This window comes from Oncorhynchus tshawytscha, linkage group LG11 (genome assembly GCF_018296145.1).
Source record: "Oncorhynchus tshawytscha isolate Ot180627B linkage group LG11, Otsh_v2.0, whole genome shotgun sequence".
NCBI classification, from domain to species: Eukaryota; Metazoa; Chordata; class Actinopteri; order Salmoniformes; family Salmonidae; genus Oncorhynchus; species Oncorhynchus tshawytscha.
The window spans coordinates 166162-192052 of NC_056439.1; the positions used below are offsets into that span (position 1 = coordinate 166162).

Below are 25891 nucleotides of genomic sequence, written 5' to 3' on the forward strand. Positions count from 1 at the left end.
GAAAGACACATCATGCTTACTTCCCTTTGCAAAGGGAAGATGTCCAGCAGTGCCACCTGTCAGAATTGGCAGAAAACAGTGGGACCATGGTACACCCATCGACTGTCCGGAGAAGTCTGGTCAGAAGTGGCCTTCATGGAAGACTTGCAGCCAAAAAGCCATACCTCCGACGTGGAAACAAGGCCAAGTGACTCAACTATGCACGAAAACACAGGAACTGGGGTGCAGAAAAATGGCAACAGGTGCTCTGGACTGATGAGTCAAATATTTGGCTGTAGCAGAAGGCAATTTGTTCGCCGAAGGGCTGGAGAGTGGTACACGAATGAGTGTCTGCAGACAACAGTGAAGCATGGTGGAGGTTCCTTGCAAGTTTGAGGCTGCATTTCTGCAAATGGAGTTGGGATAATTTGGGATTTGGTCAGAATTAATGGTCTCCTCAATGCTGAGAAGTACAGGCAGATACTTATCCATCATGTAATACCATCAGGGAGGCATCTGATTGCCCCTAAATGTATTCTGCAGCATGACAACGAACCCAATCATACAGTGCAAGTCATTAAGAACTATCAGCGTAAAGAAGAACGAGGAGTCCTGGAAGTGATGGTATGGCCCCCACAGAGCCCTGATCCCAACATCATCGAGTCTGTCTGGGATTACATGAAGAGAGAGAAGCACCTGAGGCTGCCTTAATCCACAGAAGAACTGTGGTTAGTCCTCCAAGATATTTGGGCCAACCTACCTGCCGAGTTCTATCAAACTGAGTGCAAGAGAGGGCCTCCCGGGTGGAGTAGTGGTCTAAGGCACTGCATCGCAGTGCTAGCTGTGTCACCAGAGATTCTGGGTCTGAGCCCAGGTTCTGCCACAGTTGGCTGTGACCGGGAGGCTCATGGGGCGACACACAATTGGCCCAGCGTCGTCCGGGTTAGGCCGCTTTTTTTCTATAACAAAAGTAGTGTAGTGGGCCTTTACTAGTCCTGTATTAATGGACCGACAATAAAGATGTCTTCAGCGCACCCACCCCCAAACTACTTCCCGTGGCTATGCCAGGAGGCCACCGCACTGTGATGTTGGGACAAGTGATGGTCAATAGGGGGCAGTGTTGTCCATGGATTCGATTTGTTTTAAAGGAACTCGGCTGCCTATGTATTCTGCATGGGGGCGGGAAGTAGCCTGGCGGGTAGGCGTGTTTGGCCAGTAACCAAAAGGTTGCTGGATCGAATCCCGAAGCTGACAAGGTACAAATCTGTCGTTCTGTCCCTGATCAAGGCAGTTAACCCACTGTTCCCCAGGCGCCATGGATGTCGATTTAGGCAGCCCCCGCACCCCTCTGAATGCATTCAGTTGTACAACTGACTAGGTATCCCCCTTTCTTCCATGGCTCCAATGCTGTGACGAAGCCTACATGTGATGGTGTGAGGAACACCATTGTGGAAAAACTTTTAATATGTTTTTTTCCCCACTGACTGCTTATGTCAACAAAAGCCAGGAAAAGCTCATCAAATCTCTTTAATCCCACACTCCCCCTCACCTTTCTTGCTCCCTTTCTCTCTCTTTCACTCACAAATTGAAAACAAGTACGCACACACACACACACACACATCTCCTCCACCCCCACACAAAGCAGATTTTTTAAAATCTTAGCTCTCAACATCTGGGTTCCCCTTGCAAAACAAATCATGCCTCATCTCGTTTTGAAAACACACTATACACACATTCAACCCTTCCTCTTCCCACCGGTCCCTGTCAAAACAGACAAACTCCCACAATGCCTTGTCAATGGGAGTCTTGGCTGGACCAATCACAGCCCTCGGCCTGAACAGCGCCACAGAGAAAAAAAACTCATTAATCTTCCCTTTCTCTCCAAACAGTTGAGGATGACCACTCCCTGTGTCTGTTCTCTACCTTAATAAAATGCTGTAGGTCCTGCTTACTCCCTGTGTCTGTTCTCTACCTTAATAAAATGCTGTAGGTCCTGATTACTCCCTGTGTCTGTTCTCTACCTTAATAAAATGCTGTAGGTCCTGCTTACTCCCTGTGTCTGTTCTCTACCTTAATAAAATGCTGTAGGTCCTGATTACTCCCTGTGTCTGTTCTCTACCTTAATAAAATGCTGTAGGTCCTGCTTACTCCCTGTGTCTGTTCTCTACCTTAATAAAATGCTGTAGGTCCTGATTACTCCCTGTGTCTGTTCTCTACCTTAATAAAATGCTGCAGGTCCTGCTTACCTCTGTGTCTGTTCTCTACCTTAATAAAATGCTGCAGGTCCTGCTTACCTCTGTGTCTGTTCTCTACCTTAATAAAATGCTGCAGGTCCTGCTTACCTCTGTGTCTGTTCTCTACCTTAATAAAATGCTGCAGGTCCTGCTTACCTCTGTGTCTGTTCTCTACCTTAATAAAATGCTGCAGGTCCTGATTACTCCCTGTGTCTGTTCTCTACCTTAATAAAATGCTGCAGGTCCTGATTACTCCCTGTGTCTGTTCTCTACCTTAATAAAATGCTGCAGGTCCTGCTTACCTCTGTGTCTGTTCTCTACCTTAATAAAATGCTGCAGGTCCTGCTTACCTCTGTGTCTGTTCTCTACCTTAATAAAATGCTGTAGGTCCTGCTTACCTCTGTGTCTGTTCTCTACCTTAATAAAATGCTGTAGGTCCTGATTACTCCCTGTGTCTGTTCTCTACCTTAATAAAATGCTGTAGGTCCTGCTTACTCCCTGTGTCTGTTCTCTACCTTAATAAAATGCTGCAGGTCCTGCTTACCTCTGTGTCTGTTCTCTACCTTAATAAAATGCTGTAGGTCCTGCTTACCTCTGTGTCTGTTCTCTACCTTAATAAAATGCTGTAGGTCCTGATTACTCCCTGTGTCTGTTCTCTATCTTAATAAAATGCTGTAGGTCCTGCTTACTCCCTGTGTCTGTTCTCTATCTTAATAAAATGCTGTAGGTCCTGATTACTCCCTGTGTCTGTTCTCTATCTTAATAAAATGCTGTAGGTCCTGCTTACCTCTGTGAATGTTTGGACAAAGACGTGTCACTAGATTGGCTGCTATGCTCATACACAGTAATGATTCACCAACATGCACACTATCCTGATACGGGAGCCAACACCTTCGCCCAGTCAGGCTTAAGCTTGCACCAATCTGCCAACCACTTGCCATTAGTAGGGACACGACACGCCCTCGTCTGAGCAGAGGCCTGAGAGAGGATTTGATCGGATGCAGGGGAGATAACGTCTGGGTGTGAATAACAAGAGGTCCTTGCTCCACTTCTCTGTGGTTATTTATGCACTCTCTCCTTCTTACCTTAATTCCAGAGGAGGCTGCTGAGGTGAGGAGGGCTCATAATAATGGCTGGAATGGAGCGAATAGAATGACATCACGTGTGACGTATTTAGCTGTATTATCCGGTCATTACCACGAGCCCGTCCTCCCCGACTAAGGTGCCACCAACCTCCTGTGCTTCATTCTGTCAGTTCTGAGAGTCTTGAGTGTGTGTGTGCAGATTTTGTGCAGACCAAATACTGGCTGTCGTGGGACGTGACTGCCACCCTATGGTGAGAAGGAGTTAAGACCGAGGACGAGAGCTTGTGCCATCTAGATACATCCAGGACTCTATGGAAGTCTTTCTGGTTGGTATTGCAGGACTATATAACCTTATGTAGGCGATCTCAACATGGCAAGACAACACCAATAGATCTGGGACTAGGCTATAGGACATTGTTACGGGTGTAGAGCCGTGTTTCTCTGTTAACTCCTACTTGAGTCACTCTTTGATACACGACACATTCAGAGGTGAAACTCTTACCGGGGTTGTGGGAGGTGATGACGTCAGCCAGGACCTGCTTAGGGATTGGTTGTTCCTGGTTGTTGTTGATTGGTTCCTGCTCCTGGAGCTTGTCCACCATGGCGATGACACAGTTGAGGCTCTTCGCCACGTCGGCCCACACCCTGTCCTAGAGGAGACAAACACAACATCAGCACCTGGCCTCTGTGTGTGTGTGTGTGTGTGTGTGTGTGTGTGTGTGTGTGTGTGTGTGTGTGTGTGTGTGTGTGGAAAGGAAAGATGTCAATCTGCATGTTTATTTTTATTTTATATAACTAGGCAAGTCAGTTAAGACTTATTTACAATGACGGCCAAGGAACAGTGGGTTAATTGCCTTGTTCAGGGGCAGAACGACAGATTTTTATCTTGTCAGCTCGCGGATTCAATCTTGTAACCTTTCGCTTACTAGTCCAACGTTCTAACCACTAGGCTACCTGCCGCCCCATGTGATCTTTCTGGAAGACCAATCCACGTTCCACACCTGTCTGTTAGCGAACCACGATGTTCAAGGTACTATTTGATCCTAAAACATAGAATGTAATAAATAATATCAACCATGTTAAATATGGATGTATATCTCTGCCTTGGGCCACTACAGTGGGTTTGAGTATGATTGGACGTTGGCTGTTCAAAGCCCTTATCACCCGAGTTCTACTAGCCTTTAACTTTCATTGTCTCAAAATCAAAATGGGTCACAGAAGCACTATGAAGAGTTTCTGTACTCTCAGGAAACTCAACCCGGGAGGTCACAGTATGTTTCCGATGGCAATTGCAGCCTGCTTGAAGAGATAACTCTCAAAGTGCTTTTCTACTTCGGAGTGGAAAGCCTCCAAACTCCTCTGTTTCGTATTGTCCTCATAATACCCACCTTTTTTCATTGATTTATTCACTTTCTGCCTGTTGGGAAAAGTAATTAGGCTTGCCAAGCATGGCTTAGTGTGTGTGTGTTGGAGTGCAGTTTGGATGTCCTTTGTCTCAGAGGTGAGTGTTTTTGAACTCTTCTCAAAGGCAGACAGTTGTTTGATGGCTGATTAGGAATTGTAGTGTGTGACTCCGGCTAAGTCCCTGCTGTCAGCTCTGGCTTCATTGGACTGAGTCCCCATCGTTTCTATTAGCCCGCACGGCACGCGCACACACTGTTTCTTAAGACTTCTGTAACTGATACTAACATTTATTTATCATCAGATACAGCCAATTTTAGACTTGCACTGGCAAAAGAGGGAGAGAGAGATAGAGAGAGAGACCGAGACAGAGAGTGAGAGAGACAGAGAGAGTGACAGAGACAGAGAGAGTGAGAGAGCGATAGAGAGAGACAGAGAGAAAGACAAACAGAGAGAGTGAGTGAGCTTTGACTATGTACAGACTCAGTGAGCATAGCCTTGCTATTGAGAAAGGCAGCCGTAGGCAGACATGGCTCTCAAGAGAAGACAGGCTATGTGCACACTGCCCACACAATGAGGTGGAAACTGAGCTGCACTTCCTAACCTCCTGCCCAATGTATGACAATATTAGAGACGCATATTTCCCTCAGATTAAAACAGACCCACAAAGAATTTGAAAACAAGTCCAATTTTGATGAACTATTGGGTGAAATACCAGTGTACCATGACAGCAGCAAGATTTGTGACCTGTTGCCACAAGAAAAGGGCAACCAGTGAAGAACAAACACCATTGTAAATACAACCCATTTTTATATTTTGATTATTTTCCTTTTTGTACTTTAACTATTTGCACATTGTTACAACACTGTACATAATATGACATTTGAAATGTCTTTATTCTTCTGGAACGTCTTTGAGCGTAATGTTTACTGTTCATTTTTTTATTGTTTATTTCACTTGTTTTGGCAATGTTAACATGTTTCCCATGCCATTACAGCCCTTGAATTGAATTGAGAGAGAGGAAGAAGGGGGACAGAGATTGAGACCCACAGACAGACAGAGCAGAGCAGACACAGAGTGAGAGGATGGCATAGAAACAGCAGGACTTGCCCATTCCTCCTCGTCGTACTCCTTATGGCACGGTATGGAGTCCTGGCGCTTCAGAGGTGCCTGCCCGTCTTCTCTGATGGGAGCCGTCTGGGAGCCACCATCCACATTATTACACACCACCACAGGGCTGTCTGTAGCCGATGGCTGCCCAGGACTGTGGCCTGGGTTCTGGGGTGGACTCTGGCCTTGTTGACCCCTCTGGCTTGGACTAGGGTGGTCCTGGTGGCTGTGACCCTGGTGGCCTGGCAGGGTCTGATTCTGGTTCTTCGTAACATAGCCGGGCTGTGCAGCGTGGAGGGCCAGCAAGGCGCTCTTCACCAGCTCGTCTTTGAGCGCATGCACAAACTGCTCCGTCTGCAAGAAATCAGAGGGAAGAGAGGGTGATTGAATGAGTGGGATGGGAGGGTGGTGAGGTAGGGAGAAATACAGACAGAGCGAGAGAGAGAGAGAGGAAAGGAGAGAGTGAGATAAAGGTAGGCAGAATGAAAAAGAGAGAGAGGGTGAATGAGAGTGCCAGAGAACAGGGGAGAGGGAGAGGAGTTCATCAAAAACTGAGTGTGTGTGTGTGTGTGTGTGTGTGTGTGTGTGTGTGTGTGTGTGTGTGTGTGTGTGTTTAGCGGGCTAGTAAAATTAAGGAGTGATGGAAGATTAGCTTTCCTCCTCGCTAGCCTTCCCCACTGTGTTCGCCAGCGCCGGCGCCAGGCACCGGCAACAACGTCAACAACAAGAAACAATTCAATTACTCCTCGGTGAGCCCTCTCGCCTCCGAGGGGTAGCTACCTCCTTTGTTCTCAAATTCACAAGCTGCTGAATGCTGATGATCATCCAGAGCCAAGACGGCTCGTACCCCGGCACCACAGATAAGGGCTCTCAGGAATAATTGAGTTAGCATCGCAATAAGCAATTCTATTACCACAGCAAACCACATGCAGTCTAATATGACACATGAGCAGAGATCCTTTGAACAGGCGAACAAGAGAACCAATGAGTGATTGAACAAATGAATGCGGCATACGTTAGTAAACGAAACCCACCTGGAGCATCTCTCCCCGTGCTGCCACTAACCCCCTGAAACATGACCCAGAGGGTAGAGAGGAATCTGTGCACCTCTCTGAGGTGAGAGAGGGTAGAGAGGAGTCTGTGCACCTCTCTGAGGTGAGAGAGGGTAGAGAGGAATCTGTGTACCTCTCTGAGGTGAGAGGGTAAAGAGGAATCTGTTTACCTCTCTGAGGTGAGAGGGTAGAGAGGAATATGTTTACCTCTCTGAGGTGAGAGGGTAGAGAGGAACTTGTTACCTCTATAAGGTGAGAGGGTAGAGAGGAATCTGTTTACCTCTCTGGGGTGAGAGAGAGGAATCTCTGAGGTGAGAGAGGGGTAGGTGGCACTTTGGATGTTGGAGGGCTTGTACGGAAACAGTGTGAGACTGGAGAATGGTGTCTTTGTCCCTCAGTGGCTATCTAGACTGTAGTTGCTCCTGGAAGACCTCTTTGTGTTTTCAGGGTTCTGTTTCAGCTTTGTATCTGGCAAAGTGATCTGATAAGGAACAATCTGTATGTCTGTATATTAACTGAGCAGAACAAAAACCCCTGCTAGCGCTGGGAGTCATAGAGGCCTGGTTTTGGCAGACAGCCTTTCTTGTAGGGCCTTGTCATACAGGGTTATGGTGGTGGTTGAATAGTACATGTGTGGACAAACAGTAACAGAGTGGGATTCCATTCCATTCACTAACTGCCTACATTCACTAACTGCATCATGTACAGTATATAGATTACATTATAACTGTCAATGAATCATTTTAGGGCGGTATAACTCTGGATTGAAATACATAACTTGATTAACATTTGGTGCAAGTTCACATTTACTTCAATTAGGAGAAAACTTTATCAACACGGATACTCGCACGCACAAAAAGGCACGCATGCACACACTTCCCCACAACCCAACCCCACACACTTCCCCACAATCCAACCCCACACACTTCCCCACAACCCAACCCCACACACTTCCCCACAATCCAACCCCACACACTTCCCCACAATCCAACCCCACACACTTCCCCACAACCCAACCCCACACACTTCCCCACAACCCAACCCCACACACTTCCCCACAATCCAACCCCACACACTTCCCCACAATCCAACCCCACACACTTCCCCACAATCCAACCCCACACACTTCCCCACAACCCAACCCCACACACTTCCCCACAACCCAACCCCACACACTTCCCCACAATCCAACCCCACAACCCAACCCCACACACTTCCCCACAATCCAACCCCACACACTTCCCCACAACCCAACCCCACACACTTCCCCACACCCCAACCCCACATACTTCCCCACAACCCAACCCCACACACTTCCCCACAATCCAACCCCACACACTTCCCCACAACCCAATCCCACACACTTCCCCACAACCCAACCCCACACACTTCCCCACAATCCAACCCCACACACTTCCCCACAATCCAACCCCACACACTTCCCCACAATCCAACCCCACACACTTCGCCACAATCCAACCCCACACACTTCGCCACAACCCAACCCCACACACTTCCCCACAATCCAACCCCACACACTTCCCCACAATCCAACCCCACACACTTCCCCACAATCCAACCCCACACACTTCCCCACAATCCAACCCCACACACTTCCCCACAATCCAACCCCACACACTTCCCCACAATCCAACCCCACACACTTCCCCACAATCCAACCCCACACACTTCCTCACAACCCAACCCCACACACTTCCTCACAACCCAACCCCACACACTTCCCCACACACTTCCCCACAACCCAACCCCACACACTTCCAAACAATCCAACCCCACACACTTCCCCACAATCCAACCCCACACACTTCCCCACAATCCAACCCCACACACTTCCCCACAATCCAACCCCCACACTTCCAAACAATCCAACCCCACACACTTCCCCACAATCCAACCCCACACACTTCCCCACAATCCAACCCCACACACTTCCCCACAATCCAACCCCACACACTTCCTCACAACCCAACCCCACACACTTCCCCACAACCCAACCCCACACACTTCCAAACAATCCAACCCCACACACTTCCCCACAATCCAACCCCACACACTTCCCCACAATCAAATCCCCCCACACACTTCCCCACAATCCAACCCCACACACTTCCCCACAATCCAACCCCACACACTTCCCCACAATCCAACCCCACACACTTCCCCACAATCCAACCCCACACACTTCCCCAAATCCAACCCTCACACACACACTTCCCCACAATCCAACCCCACACACTTCCCCACAATCCAACCCCACACACTTCCCCACAATCCAACCCCACACACTTCCAAACAATCCAACCTCACACACAAATCAGTGAAGCAAAAAACCTCAATAGGATCAAAACTCCCACAAAAACCCAAAAGGAACTTAAAATGCCAAAATCCATATTCAAACAGATATGTGCTTATCTTCCACGACGTTCATTTGCAATCGATGGAAGACATTTAGTTTTCATTGGCTTCCACATTGACTCAGATAGTTGATATTCTAATAGACTAACTCACAATGACTCAGATAGTTGATATTCTAATAGACTATCTGAGTCATTGTGAGTTAGTCTATTAGAATATCAACTATCTGAGTCATTATGAGTTAGTCTATTAGAATATCAACTGAGTCATTGTGAGTTAGTCTTAGAATATCAACTATCTGAGTCATTGTGAGTTAGTCTTAGAATATCAACTATCTGAGTCATTGTGAGTTAGTCTATTAGAATATCAACTATCTGAGTCATTGTGAGTTAGTCTATTAGAATATCAACTATCTATGTCATTGTGAGTTAGTCTTAGAATATCAACTATCTGAGTCATTATGAGTTAGTCTATTAGAATATCAACTATCTGAGTCATTGTGAGTTAGTCTTAGAATATCAACTATCTGAGTCATTGTGAGTTAGTCTATTAGAATATCAACTATCTGAGTCATTGTGAGTTAGTCTATTAGAATATCAACTATCTATGTCATTGTGAGTTAGTCTATTAAAATATCAACTATCTGAGTCATTGTGAGTTAGTTTATTTTCTAATAGACTATCTGAGTCATTGTGAGTTAGTCTATTAGAATATCAACTAACTCACAATGACTCAGATAGTTGATAATCTCCAGGTTTATTCTCTCTCTCAGTTGTTTGCATTACGGGTAGATTTGAAAGTAGTGAACCATTCTTAGGGGAGGATTGTCTATACTGTGCTGTGTGGTGCATTTGAAGGTGTTGCGTCTGACAGAGAAAAACTCTCAGGGTCGGTTTCTTAGACAGCGAGTCCACTAAACATACGGTACAATATCAGATGAATGTGTGTTCTAATCTAGGACTTGGTTTAAACTGTCTCTGGTGAAAGAAAAACACATTTCAAATCGCTCGCTTTGTTATCTTATCCTACTTTTGCTCACCTCTCAATCTCAGGTGAGAACTTCACTTCACTCTGGTTCTCACCCTCACCTACTGTGGAGAACTAAGGACCGGAAATCCCCTGAGAGAAAGAAACATCTGGTTCTCACCCTCACCTACTGTGGAGAACTAAGGACCGGAAATCCCCTGAGAGAAAGAAACATCTGGTTCTCACCCTCACCTACTGTGGAGAACTAAGGACCGGAAATCCCCTGAGAGAAAGAAACATCTGGTTCTCACCTTCACCTACTGTGGAGAACTAAGGACCGGAAATCCCCTGAGAGAAAGAAACATTGCGTTCTTCAATACATCTGTGATCTCAACTGAGGGAAAAGTGGAAGTCAGAGGTGAAATGCTTACGGTTGGAGGAGTGGTTTTTATGTGTGATACTGTATGTTTGATCTAAAGTAGATGAAAGAACTGCAAGAGGAGGAGTGGTTTTTATGTGTGATACTGAATCTTTGATCTAAAGTAGACGAAAAAACTGCAAGGCTATACGCTCACCGCTTATTTGAAGAGGATGAGAGGAGTCTGTACTATACTGTATGATTAGGGTTATAAATCTACTGGTCATTTACCAAAGTTACTGGAATCTTCGGTAATGCTGGTAATTAACAGGTCATCTTCGGTAATGCTGGCAATTAACAGGTCGTCAATGGTAACACTGGCAATTAACAGGTAATCTTCGGTAAAGCTGGCAATTAACAGGTCATCTTCGGTAACGCTGGCAATTAACAGGTCATCTTCGGTAACGCTGGCAATTAACAGGTCGTCTACGGTAACGCTGGCAATTAACAGGTCGTCTACGGTAACGCTGGCAATTAACAGGTCGTCTACGGTAACGCTGGCAATTAACAGGTCGTCTACGGTAACGCTGGCAATTAACAGGTCGTCTACGGTAACGCTGGCAATTAACAGGTCGTCTACGGTAACGCTGGCAATTAACAGGTCGTCTACGGTAACGCTGGCAATTAACAGGTCGTCTACGGTAACGCTGGCAATTAACAGGTCGTCTACGGTAACGCTGGCAATTAACAGGTCGTCTACGGTAACGCTGGCAATCAATAGGCCGTCTACGGTAACGCTGGCAATTAACAGGTCGTCTACGGTAACGCTGGCAATTAACAGGTCGTCTACGGTAACGCTGGCAATTAACAGGTCGTCTACGGTAACGCTGGCAATTAACAGGTCGTCTACGGTAACGCTGGCAATTAACAGGTCGTCTACGGTAACGCTGGCAATTAACAGGTCGTCTACGGTGACCCTGGCAATTAACAGGTCGTCTACGGTAACGCTGGCAATTAACAGGTCGTCTACGGTAACGCTGGCAATTAACAGGTCGTCTACGGTAACGCTGGCAATTAACAGGTCGTCTACGGTAACGCTGGCAATTAACAGGTCGTCTACGGTAACGCTGGCAATTAACAGGTCATCTACGGTAACGCTGGCAATTAACAGGTCATCTACGGTAACGCTGGCAATTAACAGGTCATCTACGGTAACGCTGGCAATTAACAGTTCATCTACTGTAACGCTGGCAATTAACAGGTCATCTACGGTAACGCTGGCAATTAACAGGTCATCTACGGTGACCCTGGCAATTAACAGGTCATCTACGGTAACGCTGGTAATTAACAGGTCATCTATGGTAACTCTGGTAATTAACAGCTCGTCTACGGTAACGCTGGCAATTAACAGGTAACTATGGAAACTAACAGGTCATCTATGGTAACTATGGAAATTAACAGGTCATCTATGGTAACTATGGAAATTAACAGGTCATCTATGGTAACTATGGAAATTAACAGGTAATCTATGGTAACTCTGGTAAGTTATATTTGAATAATAAAAAGACTCATATAAAGTATAATTTCTTTATATCTGTGTCCATATTGTCCATGAGTTTCTAGTGGATGTGGATCAAGAGAAAATAATCCAACTAATTTTAAAATTGCCACCAGTTTGGCACCGAAACATTTACAACAAAGACATAGACATAGTAAAAAATATTTATCAAGAATATTTCATGCTGAAACCCACACCAATGGAATTCACTAAGTTGATGGTTTATATTTAGGATAATGTTTTACATCTTTGTCATTCTATAAATATTTTTAAAAATCTTATTATTTTATATATGTTCACATGTGATAAGGCCACACACAGAGGGCCAGAGATAATTACAGACACCTGCGATAATCTGAAGTACCTGTATAAAATTTTCAAAAGTCTGGTAGTTTACTGATACACTTTCCAGTAATATACCCTCCCTTTGCAAACCTACACTACCGGTCAAAAGCTTTAGAACACCAACTCATTCAAGGGTTTTTCTTTCTTTTTCACCTGGGATCCTTTTCCAACAGTCTTGAAGGAGTTCCCACATGTGCTGAGCACTTGTTGGCTGCTTTCCCCTCACTCTGCGGTCCGACTCATCGCAAACCATCTTCATTTGGATGAGGTCGGGGGATTGTGGAGGCCAGGTCATCTGATGCAGCACTCCATCACTCCCCTTCTTGGTAAAACAGCCCTTACACAGCCTGGAGGTGTGTGGGTCATTGTCCTATTGAAAAACAAATGATAGTCCCACTAAGCGCAAACCAGATGGGATGGCGTATCGCTGCAGAATGCTGTGGTAGCCATGCTGGTTAAGTGTGCCTTGAATTCTAAATAAATCACAGTGTCACCAGCAAAGCATCATCACACCACCTCCTCTATGCTTTACGGTGGGAAATACACATGTGGAGATCATCCGTTCACCTACTCTGCGTCTCACAGTGGTTGGACTCCAGACCAAACTACAAATTTCCACCTGTCTAATGTCCATTGCTCATGTTTCTTGGCCCAGGCAAGTCTCTTCTTCTCATTGGTGTCCTTTAGTAGTGGGTTCTTTGTAGCATTTCGACAATGAAGGCCTGATTCAATCAGTCTCCTCTGAACAGTTGTCTGTTACTTGAACTCTGCGAAGCATTTATTTGGGCTGAGATTTCTGAGGCTGGTAACTCTAATGAACTTACCCTCAACAGCAGCGGTAACTCTGGGTCTTCCTTTCCAGTGGCGGTCCTCATGACAGCCAGTTTCATCATAGCGCTTGATGGTATTTGCGACTGCACTTGAAGAAACTTTCAAAGTTCTTGACATTGTCCGCATTGACTGACCTTCATGTCTTAAAGTAATGATGGACTGTCGTTTCTCTTTGCTTATTTGAGCTGTTCTTGCCATAATATGGACTTGGTCTTTTCCCAAATAGGGCTATCTTCTGTATACCACCCCTACCTTGTCACAACACAACTGATTGGCTCAAACGCATTAAGAAGGAAAGAAATTCCACAAATTAACTTTTAAGAAAGCACACCTGTTAATTGAAATGCATTCCAGGTGACTATGCCATGAAGCGGGTTGAGAGAATGCCAAGAGTGTGCAAAGCTGTCAAGGCAAAGGGTGGCTATTTGAAGAATATGAAATAGATTTAGATTTCTTTAACACTGGTTACTACATGATTCCATATGTGTTATTTCATAGTTGTAATGTCTTCACTACTATTCTACAATGTAGAAAATAGTAAAAATAAAGAAAAACTCTGGAATGAGTAGGTGTTCTAAAACCTTTGACCGGTAGTGCATGTATGGTACTTCCTACTTTATTAAAGGAGAAACATGTACAGAGAAGAGAAAGATGTTGAATGGAAAGTTCTAGATATAGGCTGGGAGAAGTGTATGACCTTACAGGCACGCCTGGTAGGCACGCCGTATCCAATGTAATTTAACACAGGACGTTTTTCTGCCCAAATAAAGCAATCCTCTTATACTGTAGTAATGCATAGAAGATAATAGTAATAGGTATTCTGCGCTTTTGGATAAAGCATCAGTTCCCAGAAGGCAGGAAATGAATTGATGCATCGTTCTTTCACTGATCATCATCATCACCATCAATAGCAGCAGTAGCAGTAATAACACAGCATCTGAGAACCCGTAGATCGTTGTAGATCTTTTTTTTGTTTCATAGTGTGGGTTTTCTGTATTAAACTCCCCCCTATCCCTTTCCCTGAGGGGAGTTACAGCATCCACCCGGCCCAGTGACAACCCTCCTCCATAGCCTTGAATCCAAGCTGAAAATTGTGAAATAATCAGTTTGGATCCCAGGCTAACTTCTCCCCCCACTGCTCATCTCACTCTCAGACTCTCTGGAGGAGAAGTCTCTGTGTGAGACGCTGGCAGTGGGAGCTGTCCTTGGTGAGTAACGTGACTGTGGATCAAACCTCTCTGTGCTTTCATTTGGGCTCTGTTTGTCCCTCCCTCCCTCCCTCCCTCCCTCCCTATCGACCGAAACCCTCCTCTCAGACCACTGTCCAGGATGTGGAGTTCCCTCCCTCCCTCCCTCCCTCCCTCCCTCCCTCCCTCCCTCCCTCCCTCCCTCCCTCCCTCCCTCCCTCCCTCCCCCTCCCTCCCTCCCTCCCTCTCGACCGAAACTCCACATCCTGGACAGTAGACACACACCAACCCAGGGAGCCAGCATGGCTGTGTGTGTGTTTTTTTTAAATTTATTTTATTTCACCTTTATTTAACCAGGTAGGCTAGTTGAGAACAAGTTCTCATTTGCAACTGCGACCTGGCCAAGATAAAGCATAGCAGTGTGAACAGACAACACAGAGTTACACATGGAGTAAACAATTAACAAGTCAATAACACAGTAGAAAAAAAGAGAGTCTATATACATTGTGTGCAAAAGGCATGAGGAGGTAGGCGAATAATTACAATTTTGCAGATTAACACTGGAGTGATAAATGATCAGATGGTCATGTACAGGTAGAGATATTGGTGTGCAAAAGAGCAGAAAAGTAAATAAATATAAACAGTATGGGGATGAAGTAGGTAAAATTGGGTGGGCTATTTACCGATAGACTATGTACAGCTGCAGCGATCGGTTAGCTGCTCAGATAGCAGATGTTTGAAGTTGGTGAGGGAGATAAAAGTCTCCAACTTCAGCGATTTTTGCAATTCGTTCCAGTCACAGTGTGTGAGTGAGTGAGTGAGTGTGTGTTTTGAGAGTTTCCGTGGAAACGCCATGGGTAGACCACCTAATTGATCCAGGATCTTACATTATATGGTGAAAATTGTGTGCTGAATATGTGGTTTTGCTAGGTGAACTACGGATTATCAATAATGTAAATGAGAACTTGTTCTCAACTGGCCTACCTGGTTAAATAAAGGTGAAATAAAAAGTGTAAAAAAATAAATTAAATAAATAAATAAATGATATATGAGCTACTTAGGGTGAACTCAGCACTATAAGCAAATGTGCAAACACACATTCTATGACAGACTACTCATGCATATGACATGAACAACTGTCCAATGGACAACCATCAATCAATCTCCCCATCCAACCATATTTTTCCCCATACACACCCTACCACAAGCCTCCCTCATTCCACCCACCACCCACACACACCCAATAACCGAGACAGAGAGACACACATTTTGAAGTTCCAATCAGAGGAGCAGGGCCGGTGCTGACCAGGCCGCCTGCGTGTCTAATCAAGGACGAGGGGAAGCGGTGACATAGAGAATGTACCAATTAAGCTGTCTGATTGGGCTCTACTCCACTGTGGCAAAAACAATCTCTCACTCACTCACTGCAGCAGATTGCAAATCTGACAGCACCAGATGTAATTCATAATTACACGGATAAAACACCAAGTGTCTTGTCCATAAAACTCTGCGCTCGTCGACTTGCAATTCACTTGAGTTGGCTTTGGCGTTTTAATGATGAGTTATGGACAGTGGGTATGACGAGGTGTGTGTGTGTTTGGGGTGTGTTTAACCCTAGAGCTAGATGTCTTCACGGCAGATGTTTTGTAGTAGGTGACAGTATGCTTGAAGGGCAACTTCAGGTCACTAAAATACACTTGCTGCAGCCAAATATTCAACAAAATACAGTATAACCAATCATCTCTGAGGCAAAACACATGTTCACACTCAGTCACTGTAAAGGAGATTTCCTACAAATAGCTCCAGTTTTAATCCCCCTGGTAGCTCACCTTCCCGGCTTCACCTCCCAGGCTTCACCTCCCAGGCTTCACCTCCCAGGCTTCACCTCCCAGGCTTCACCTCCCAGGCTTCACCTACCAGGCTTCACCTTGCCTGATTACACACTAGCACAGCAGGAGGGAAGAGCTCCAAAATGAGCTCCCCTGTGGTGCTACACACATCCAGATGGTGACATTCAGCCCAGCACCATTCCTGCACCCGGGTACCTTTGAGCTCCACCGTGGGGGAAAGGAACATGGACAGAGGGGGTAAATTTTGGTGGTGGTTGGAGACCTGTGTGGCTAGAGATCCAGCCAAGGGCACTAAGCAGCACTCCCGCCCCAGGCTTGGAGCTAAATGGTGGGGAAAGGAACAAGGAAAGAGCTGGTAGGTGGTGGTGGTTCTGATAGTTGTGGTGGTAGAGGCCTACTCACCTTTCCAGCCAGGTTCTTGAGTGCCTCCCTCAGCCCAGCCATGGAGTGCTGCTGGGCGGCCTGAAGCAGCTGGTCTGCCAGGCCCGAGATGAGAGGTTGGAGATGGCCCACACTGTGCAACACCTCCTGGGCCTTGGCTGTGTGCTCTGGGGAGTAGTAGATGCACTGGTATGCTGTGCTGAAACTGGAGAGGTGATGGAGAGAGAGAGACAGAGAGAGAGAGAGAGAGAGAGATGTGGTGTTGATGGTATCCTCAATGAAATGATCAAATACACAGACAACAAATTCCAATTGGCTATACTAAAACTCTTTAACATCATCCTTAGCTCTGGCATCTTCCCCAATATTTGGAACCAAGGACTGATCACCCCAATCCACAAAAGTGAAGACAAATTTGACCCCAATAACTACCGTGGAATATGCATCAACAGTAACCTTGGGAAAATCATCTGCATTATCATTAACAGCAGACTCGTACATTTCCTCAATGAAAACAATGTACTGAGCAAATGTCAAATTGGCTTTTTACCAAATTACCGTACAACAGACCATGTATTCACCCTGCACACCCTAATTGACAACCAAACAAATCAAAACAAAGGCAAAGTCTTCTCATGCTTTGTTGATTTCAAAAAAGCCTTCGACTCAATTTGGCATGAGGGTCTGCTATACAAACTGATGGAAAGTGGTGTTGGGGGTAAAACATACGACATTATAAAATCCATGTACACAAACAACAAGTGTGCGGTTAAAATTGGCAAAAAAACACACATTTCTTCACACAGGGTCATGGGGTGAGACAGGGATGCAGCTTAAGCCCCACCCTCTTCAACATTTATATCAACGAATTGGCGTGGGCACTAGAAAAGTCTGCAGCACCCGGCCTCACCCTACTAGAATCCGAAGTCAAATGCTGTTTGCTGACGATCTGGTGCTTCTGTCACCAACCAAGAAGGGCCAACAGCAGCACCTAGATCTTATGCACAGATTCTGTCAGACCTGGGCCCTGACAGTAAATCTCAGTAAGACCAAAATAATGGTGTTCCAAAAAAGGTCCAGTCACCAGGACCACAAATACAAATTCCATCTAGACACTGTTGCCCTAGAGCACACCAAAAACTATACATACCTTGGCCTAAACATCAGCGCCACAGGTAACTTCCACAAAGCTGTGAACGATCTGAGAGACAAGGCAAGAAGGGCATTCTATGCCATCAAAAGGAACATAAATTTCAACATACCAATTAGGGTTTGGCTAAAAATACTTGAATCAGTCATAGAGCCCATTGCCCTTTATGGTTGTGAGTTTTGGGGTCTGCTCACCAACCAAGACTTCGCAAAATGGGACAAACACCAAATTGAGACTCTGCACGCAGAATTCTGCAAAAATATCCTCCGTGTACAACGTAGAACACCAAATAATGCATGCAGAGCAGAATTAGGCCGATACCCACTAATGATCAAAATCCAGAAAAGAGCCGTTAAATTCTATAACCACCTAAAAGGAAGCGATTCCCAAACCTTCCATAACAAAGCCATCACCTACAGAGAGATGAACATGGAGAAGAGTCCCCTAAGCAAGCTGGTCCTGGGGCTCTGTTCACAAACACACCCTACAGAGCCCCAGGACAGCAGCACAATTAGACCCAACCAAATCATGAGAAAACAAAAAGATAATTACTTGACACATTGGAAAGAATTAACAAAAAAACAGCGCAAACTAGAATGCTATTTGGCCCTACACAGAGAGTACACAGCGGCAGAATACCTGACCACTGTGACTGACCCAAAATTAAGGAAAGCTTTGACTATGTACAGACTCAGTGAGCATAGCCTTGCTATTGAGAAAGGCCGCCGTAGGCAGACATGGCTCTCAAGAGAAGACAGGCTATGTGCTCACTGCCCACAAAATGAGGTGGAAACTGAGCTGCACTTCCTAACCTCCTGCCCAATGTATGACCATATTAGAGAGACATATTTCCCTCAGATTACACAGATCCACAAAGAATTCGAAAACAAATCCAATTTTGATAAACTCCCATATCTACTGGGTGAAATTCCAGTGTGCCATCACAGCAGCAAGATTTGTGACCTGTTGCCACGAGAAAAGGGCAACCAGTGAAGAACACACACCATTGTAAATACAACCCATATTTATGCTTATTTATTTTATCTTGTGTCCTTTAACCATTTGTACATTGTTAAAACACTGTATATATATATATGACATTTGTAATGTCTTTATTGTTTTGAAACTTCTGTATGTGTAATTTTTACTGTTAATTTTTATTGTTTATTTCACTTTATATATTATCTACCTCACTTGCTTTGGCAATGTTAACACGTTTCCAATGCCAATAAAGCCCTTGAATTGAATTGAATTGAATTGAATTGAATTGAGAGAGAGAGAGAGAGAGAGAGAGAGAGAGAGAGAGAGAGAGAGAGAGAGAGAGAGAGAGAGAGAGAGAAAAAGGGTCAAGATTTTAGAGGACAGCAGTATAGATAAAAACTGATCAAATAAGAAACATTGTAAAAAGGTTTCACCATTTATTGCATGTGGTTACATTTGACTGTATGAATCCAGCTAGTTTCAGCAGTGCTAAACATATTCAACTATTTTACATACTCAGAAGTTCACCACAGAACTATATTTGACTCTTCTAACTTGACCGGAGAGCGAGAAGTGAGAAACGAAGGAGATGGATCAATGATACTGTAGACGGAACCTGGGCCTGGAGGTTATTTAGATTAAATCAATGACCCACCCACAGAGTAACCAATGTCCAGGCATATTGCAAACCACCTGCAAGAACAGATTCATTTCAGCTCATTCTGCCTCCAATCAATAGCCAACCCATGACATGTTCCTATATGTCATTAGTAAGCAGAACGTACACATTCCACATACAATTATTTTGTCCATTTAGAACAGTGATGATTATGGATCGGTTTGTCGTCTAGATAATAGGGTAATCAAAAACAGTCCACTGGTAAATGTTTTCTAGTTGGATCATTACCGCCACAGTACAGTGTGTGGTATAGTCTGGATACAGTAAGTAAAATGTTGCTCTAGTTGCCTGAAACTGTATCATAGATCAATGCTTTCCAACGCTTCAATCTAAAACCACCTAATTAATATCTGCAGCCAGATGAAAATGATGAATAATTAATACTTTTTTTCATTTTTAGGGAAGCGTTCCACCCTCAGATGAAACGTGTTTTGTCCGTTCATAGATTCAGGGCACATCAGTCCCAATCAAACGTTCACCTCAAGTAAAGTTTCAATGACTTTCATTGAGTTCTCCACAGTGATTTCCTGCCATCAGACCAAGAGCGTGCGTTAACGAGGCAGCGATTTGAGGCAGTCAACCCTCCCAGCTCGTTTAGATTCAGCTCTGAACAGCCTGTATGTAGGCCAGACCCTGGAGCCAGATCCCAAAGCATAACTGACTGAAGACTGAAAGAGTGAATGTCTTGAGAACGAGAGAGCGAGTAGAAGAGTCCTCAAAGCAATCTTTTATGACACATCCTCTACCTGCTTCATCCGTACAGTGCCAAAACCTGGGGACCTTTATTACTTCAGGTGTACTGGGGGCTAGCTAGCTGCTGCCAATGTAGCATCTGATTGGTTAGTGCTAACAAACCCTGGCCTTGTCATTACGGCTAATGAGTTCTCTGGAGATAGGCCACCCGCTGCAACCCATAGACAATCAGACTTCGGCCTCTTATAAGATCCAGTACCATCTTATCCCATCTCTACAGAGTAGCCTATAGTCAATTACTAGGGAAGTTACTAGGGAATACTAGGAAAAAAGCCAACATTTGTTTGAATGATAACTTACGTAAGTCATTTCGTTAAAACTTGGGCATTCTCTTTGAGTCGGAGTTCATATTACCACATTATGCAGGAGGGTACAAATGGAAGAAGATCAATAAAACAGAATACCACCGGAAAAACGCCATTGTCTGAGTGAGTGAGTGAGGCAGACAGAGACTCATGAGCTAATTCCAGCTGCATAACAACACTGTTGACTCATAAGTACAAATCCAGCCATTAGGTATCCTGTGCTGTGGATAATCAGTGTTTACACATGGTCCCTACCGCCTGATGCCACAGGAGAGCATTGACCTATATCGGAGCTGGTTATTGGAGGGAAACCATAAATTCCTCATCAGGATGTCCTGTCAGTCCAATAAGCAAGCTAGCTTCCACCAAAGCCAAGATGGCTGCCGACAAGCACAGTGAAGCGAACAGAAACCCTGCTTGTAAAGGGAAAAGCTTGAAAATGGATACCCGACCTGGAATATCCTTGTTTACAATTTTTTTAAATGTTTTAATTTTATTTTACCTTTATTTAACCAGGTAGGCAAGTTGAGAACAAGTTCACATTTACAATTGCGACCTGGCCAAGATAAAGCAAAGCAGTTCGACAGATACAACGACACAGAGTTACACATGGAGTAAAACAAACATACAGTCAATAATACAGTATAAACAAGTCTATATACAATGTGAGCAAATGAGGTGAGAAGGGAGGTAAAGGCAAAAAAGGCCATGGTGGCAAAGTAAATACAATATAGCAAGTAAAACACTGGAATGGTAGTTTTGCAATGGAAGAATGTGCAAAGTAGAAATAAAAATAATGGGGTGCAAAGGAGCAAAATAAATAAATAAATAAAAATTAAATACAGTTGGGAAAGAGGTAGTTGTTTGGGCTAAATTATAGGTGGGCTATGTACAGGTACAGTAATCTGTGAGCTGCTCTGACAGTTGGTGCTTAAAGCTAGTGAGGGAGATAAGTGTTTCCAGTTTCAGAGATTTTTGTAGTTCGTTCCAGTCATTGGCAGCAGAGAACTGGAAGGAGAGGCAGCCAAAGAAAGAATTGGTTTTGGGGGTGACTAGAGAGATATACCTGCTGGAGCGTGTGCTACAGGTGGGAGATGCTATGGTGACCAGCGAGCTGAGATAAGGGGGACTTTACCTAGCAGGGTCTTGTAGATGACATGGAGCCAGTGGGTTTGGCGACGAGTATGAAGCGAGGGCCAGCCAACGAGAGCGTACAGGTCGCAATGGTGGGTAGTATATGGGGCTTTGGTGACAAAACGGATTGCACTGTGATAGACTGCATCCAATTTGTTGAGTAGGGTATTGGAGGCTATTTTGTAAATGACATCGCCAAAGTCGAGGATTGGTAGGATGGTCAGTTTTACAAGGGTATGTTTGGCAGCATGAGTGAAGGATGCTTTGTTGCGAAATAGAAAGCCAATTCTAGATTTAACTTTGGATTGGAGATGTTTGATATGGGTCTGGAAGGAGAGTTTACAGTCTAACCAGACACCTAAGTATTTGTAGTTGTCCACGTATTCTAAGTCAGAGCCGTCCAGAGTAGTGATGTTTGACAGGCGGGTAGGTGCAGGTAGCGATTGGTTGAAGAGCATCCATTTAGTTTTACTTGTATTTAAGAGCAATTGGAGGCCACGGAAGGAGAGTTGTATGGCATTGAAGCTTGCCTGGAGGGTTGTTAACACAGTGTCCAAAGAAGGGCCGGAAGTATACAGAATGGTGTCGTCTGCGTAGAGGTGGATCAGAGACTCACCAGCAGCAAGAGCGACCTCATTGATGTATACAGAGAAGAGTCGGTCCAAGAATTGAACCCTGTGGCACCCCCATAGAGACTGCCAGAGGTCCGGACAGCAGACCCTCCGATTTGACACACTGAACTCTATCAGAGAAGTAGTTGGTGAACCAGGCGAGGCAATCATTTGAGAAACCAAGGCTGTCGAGTCTGCCGATGAGGATGTGGTGATTGACAGAGTCGAAAGCCTTGGCCAGATCAATGAATACGGCTGCACAGTAATGTTTCTTATCGATGGCGGTTAAGATATCGTTTAGGACCTTGAGCGTGGCTGAGGTGCACCCATGAACAGCTCTGAAACCAGATTGCATAGCAGAGAAGGTATGGTGAGATTCGAAATGGTCGGTAATCTGTTTGTTGACTCGGCTTAGAAAGGCACGGTAGGATAGATATAGGTCTGTAGCAGTTTGGGTCAAGAGTGTCCCCACCTTTGAAGAGGGGGATGACCGCAGCTGCTTTCCAATCTTTGGGAATCTCAGACGACACGAAAGAGAGGTTGAACAGGCTAGTAATAGGGGTGGCAACAATTTCGGCAGATAATTTTAGAAAGAAAGGGTCCAGATTGTCTAGCCCGGCTGATTTGTAGGGGTCCAGATTTTGCAGCTCTTTCAGAACATCAGCTGAATGGATTTGGGAGAAGGAGAAATGGGGAAGGCTTGGGCGAGTTGCTGTTGGGGGTGCAGTGCTGTTGACCGGGGTAGGAGTAACCAGGTGGAAAGCATGGCCAGCCGTAGAAAAATGCTTATTGAAATTCTCAATTACGGTGGATTTATCAGTGGTGACAGTGTTTCCTATCTTCAGTGCAGTGGGCAGCTGGGAGGAGGTGTTCTTATTCTCCATGGACTTTACAGTGTCCCAGAACTTTTTTGAGTTAGTGTTGCAGGAAGCAAATTTCTGCTTGAAAAAGCTAGCCTTGGCTTTTCTAACTGCCTGTGTATAATGGTTTCTAGCTTCCCTGAACAGCTGCATATCACGGGGGCTGTTCGATGCTAATGCAGAACGCCATAGGATGTTTTTGTGTTGGTTAAGGGCAGTCAGGTCTGGGGAGAACCAAGGGGTATATCTGTTCCTGGTTCTAAATTTCTTGAATGGGGCATGTTTATTTAAGATGGTTAGGAAGGCATTTAAAAAAAATATCCAGGCATCCTCTACTGACGGGATGAGATCAATATCCTTCCAGGATACCCCGGCCAGGTCGATTAGAAAGGCCTGCTCGCAGAAGTGTTTCAGGGAGCGTTTTACAGTGATGAGTGGAGGTCGTTTGACCGCTGACCCATTACAGATGCAGGCAATGAGGCAGTGATTGCTGAGATCTTGGTTGAAGACAGCAGAGGTGTATTTAGAGGGGAAGTTGGTTTGGATGATATCTATGAGGGTGCCCGTGTTTAAGGCTTTGGGGAGGTACCTGGTAGGTTCATTGATAATTTGTGTGAGATTGAGGGCATCAAGTTTAGATTGTAGCATGGCTGGGGTGTTAAGCATGTTCCAGTTTAGGTCGCCTAGCAGCACGAACTCTGAAGATAGATGGGGGGCAATCAGTTCACATATGGTGTCCAGAGCACAGCTGGGGGCAGAGGATGGTCTATAGCAGGCGGCAACGGTGAGAGACTTGTTTTTAGAGAGGTGGATTTTTAAAAGTAGAAGTTCAAATTGTTTGGGTACAGACCTGGATAGTAGGACAGAACTCTGCAGGTTATCTTTGCAGTAGATTGCTACACCGCCCCCTTTGGCAGTTCTATCTTGTCTGAAAATGTTGTAGTTTGGAATTAATAAAATTTTTTGGTGGTCTTCCTAAGCCAGGATTCAGACACAGCTAGAACATCCACCATACAATGGTGGAGGAATGTTGTTGTTAGGTGTTTAATCAAGAAGCAAAGGATTTTGGCTGTGTTTCTTAGCGTCTACTGGCAATTTGCTGAGCCACAAGCTAGCTAGTTTAATGTAAAATACATGTTTGTATACACGTTACTACTCTGCAGATGATCTTATATCTCCGGTAGGTTACATCTGAGAGAACCAGAACCTCCCAGGAGGGGGTGAGGGGGGGGGGTCTTTATCGACCCAACTCTCCCCCAGACACAGCCTCCCTAGTGGGCTAGCTATCCCACACCTCGCTCTCCGCCCTGGAGCATCCACCCACCCACTCTAGACCGACCTATTAGGAGGACTTATCAAAACTAGCAAATAGTAAGCAGTCTAGCAAAACGTCCTCCCTTGATGTTCCTAAACGATCAATGGGAATTGCTTATGACAGTAATGAGAGGGAGAGAGGGAAAGAGAAAAAGGAGGAGAAGAAGAAGAAGCAGCAGCCTCTCTTCTCTAATTAAGCCCGTGTCTCTGGCTCATGGCTAATTAATAGTGGGGAAGGAAATTAATGAAGAGCTTCCAGGCCTGCTGTTGACAGCCAGCAGGAGCAGAACACTGCATCGGAGGACGGCAGGACTGAGGCCCACAACTCCTCGGGCCAAAAAACACACTCTGTCATTGAGACAAAGACAGGCCTGGCACTGTAGGGCAACTGATCCTAGACCAGGCTGCTCACTGCCAAAGCCCACTCTGTCATAAGTGAGAGGACAGGATAGCAACTGATCCTAGACCAGTCTGGTTACTGCCAATGCCCACGCTGTCATAAGTGAGAGGACTGGATAGCAACTGATCCTAGACTAGCGTGGACCTGAACAGACCAATGCTGTTGCCAAAACCCACTCCGTCATAGAGACAAGGCTGGAATGCAACTGATCGCAGACCAAATAATAGGGCCACTGTCAAAGTCCTCCTCCATCAAACAGACATACAACCTGCACCAGACTGATGCCAGAACAGCCTGTGTTTGAACAAGATTGTGTCCATTGGTTACTCAGGTCTCGTTCCACAAAGCCCAGTTTGTCGTAAGACAGTGCTGGATAGCAACTGATCTTAGAACTGTTTCTCAAATCAGACCAGGATCAACAGCCACTCTCTAGGCACTGATTTCAGACCAGTCCTTACTGTAGATCTGACCAGGGCTACTGTCAAAACCCACACTATCATATAGGAGGACAGGAGCATAGTAATATGAAATTAAATAGACAGTTTCTTACATCTGACCAGGGCTACTGCCCTTCGCCATCACACAGACAGACAGCCTGATGCCAGAACAGCCTGTGTTTGAACAAGATAGTGTTAATCAGTTCACTATTGGTTCTAGTACGCAACTTATTTTGCTCCTTTGCACCCCAGTATCTTTACTTGCACATCTATCACTCCAGTGTTTCATTGCTAAATTGTAATTATTTCACCACTATGACCTATTTACTGCCTTACCTCCCTAATCTTACTACATTTGCACACACTGCATATAGATTTTTCTACTGTGTTATTGTGTCACGTTCTGACCTTTATTTCCTTTGTTTTGTATTTAGTTAGTATGGTCAGGGCGTGAGTTGGGTGGGCAGTCTATGTTAGATTTTCTATGATTTGGGGATTTCTATGTTTCGGCCTAGTATGGTTCTCAATCAGAGGCAGGTGTCATTAGTTGTCTC

At 45.1% G+C, this 25891-nt stretch overlaps 1 protein-coding gene across 12 annotated transcripts in view; it reads right to left on the reverse strand.

The window, feature by feature from the left end:
• Positions 1-25891, reverse strand: part of LOC112234711 (type II inositol 3,4-bisphosphate 4-phosphatase) — a 266070-nt gene that overhangs the window by 52643 nt on the left and 187536 nt on the right. For all 12 annotated transcript variants that reach the window (XR_006084508.1, XR_006084506.1, XR_006084507.1 and 9 more), the window contains 3 exons: positions 16735-16918; positions 5810-6163; positions 3801-3948 (listed from right to left, as the gene is read on the reverse strand). Coding sequence is in view for 9 of the 12 variants with exons in the window: in XM_042329620.1 (XP_042185554.1) it covers positions 3801-3948; positions 5810-6163; positions 16735-16918 (686 nt within the window). In the remaining 3 variants the exon portion in view is untranslated. The remainder of the gene's footprint in view (positions 1-3800; positions 3949-5809; positions 6164-16734; positions 16919-25891) is intronic.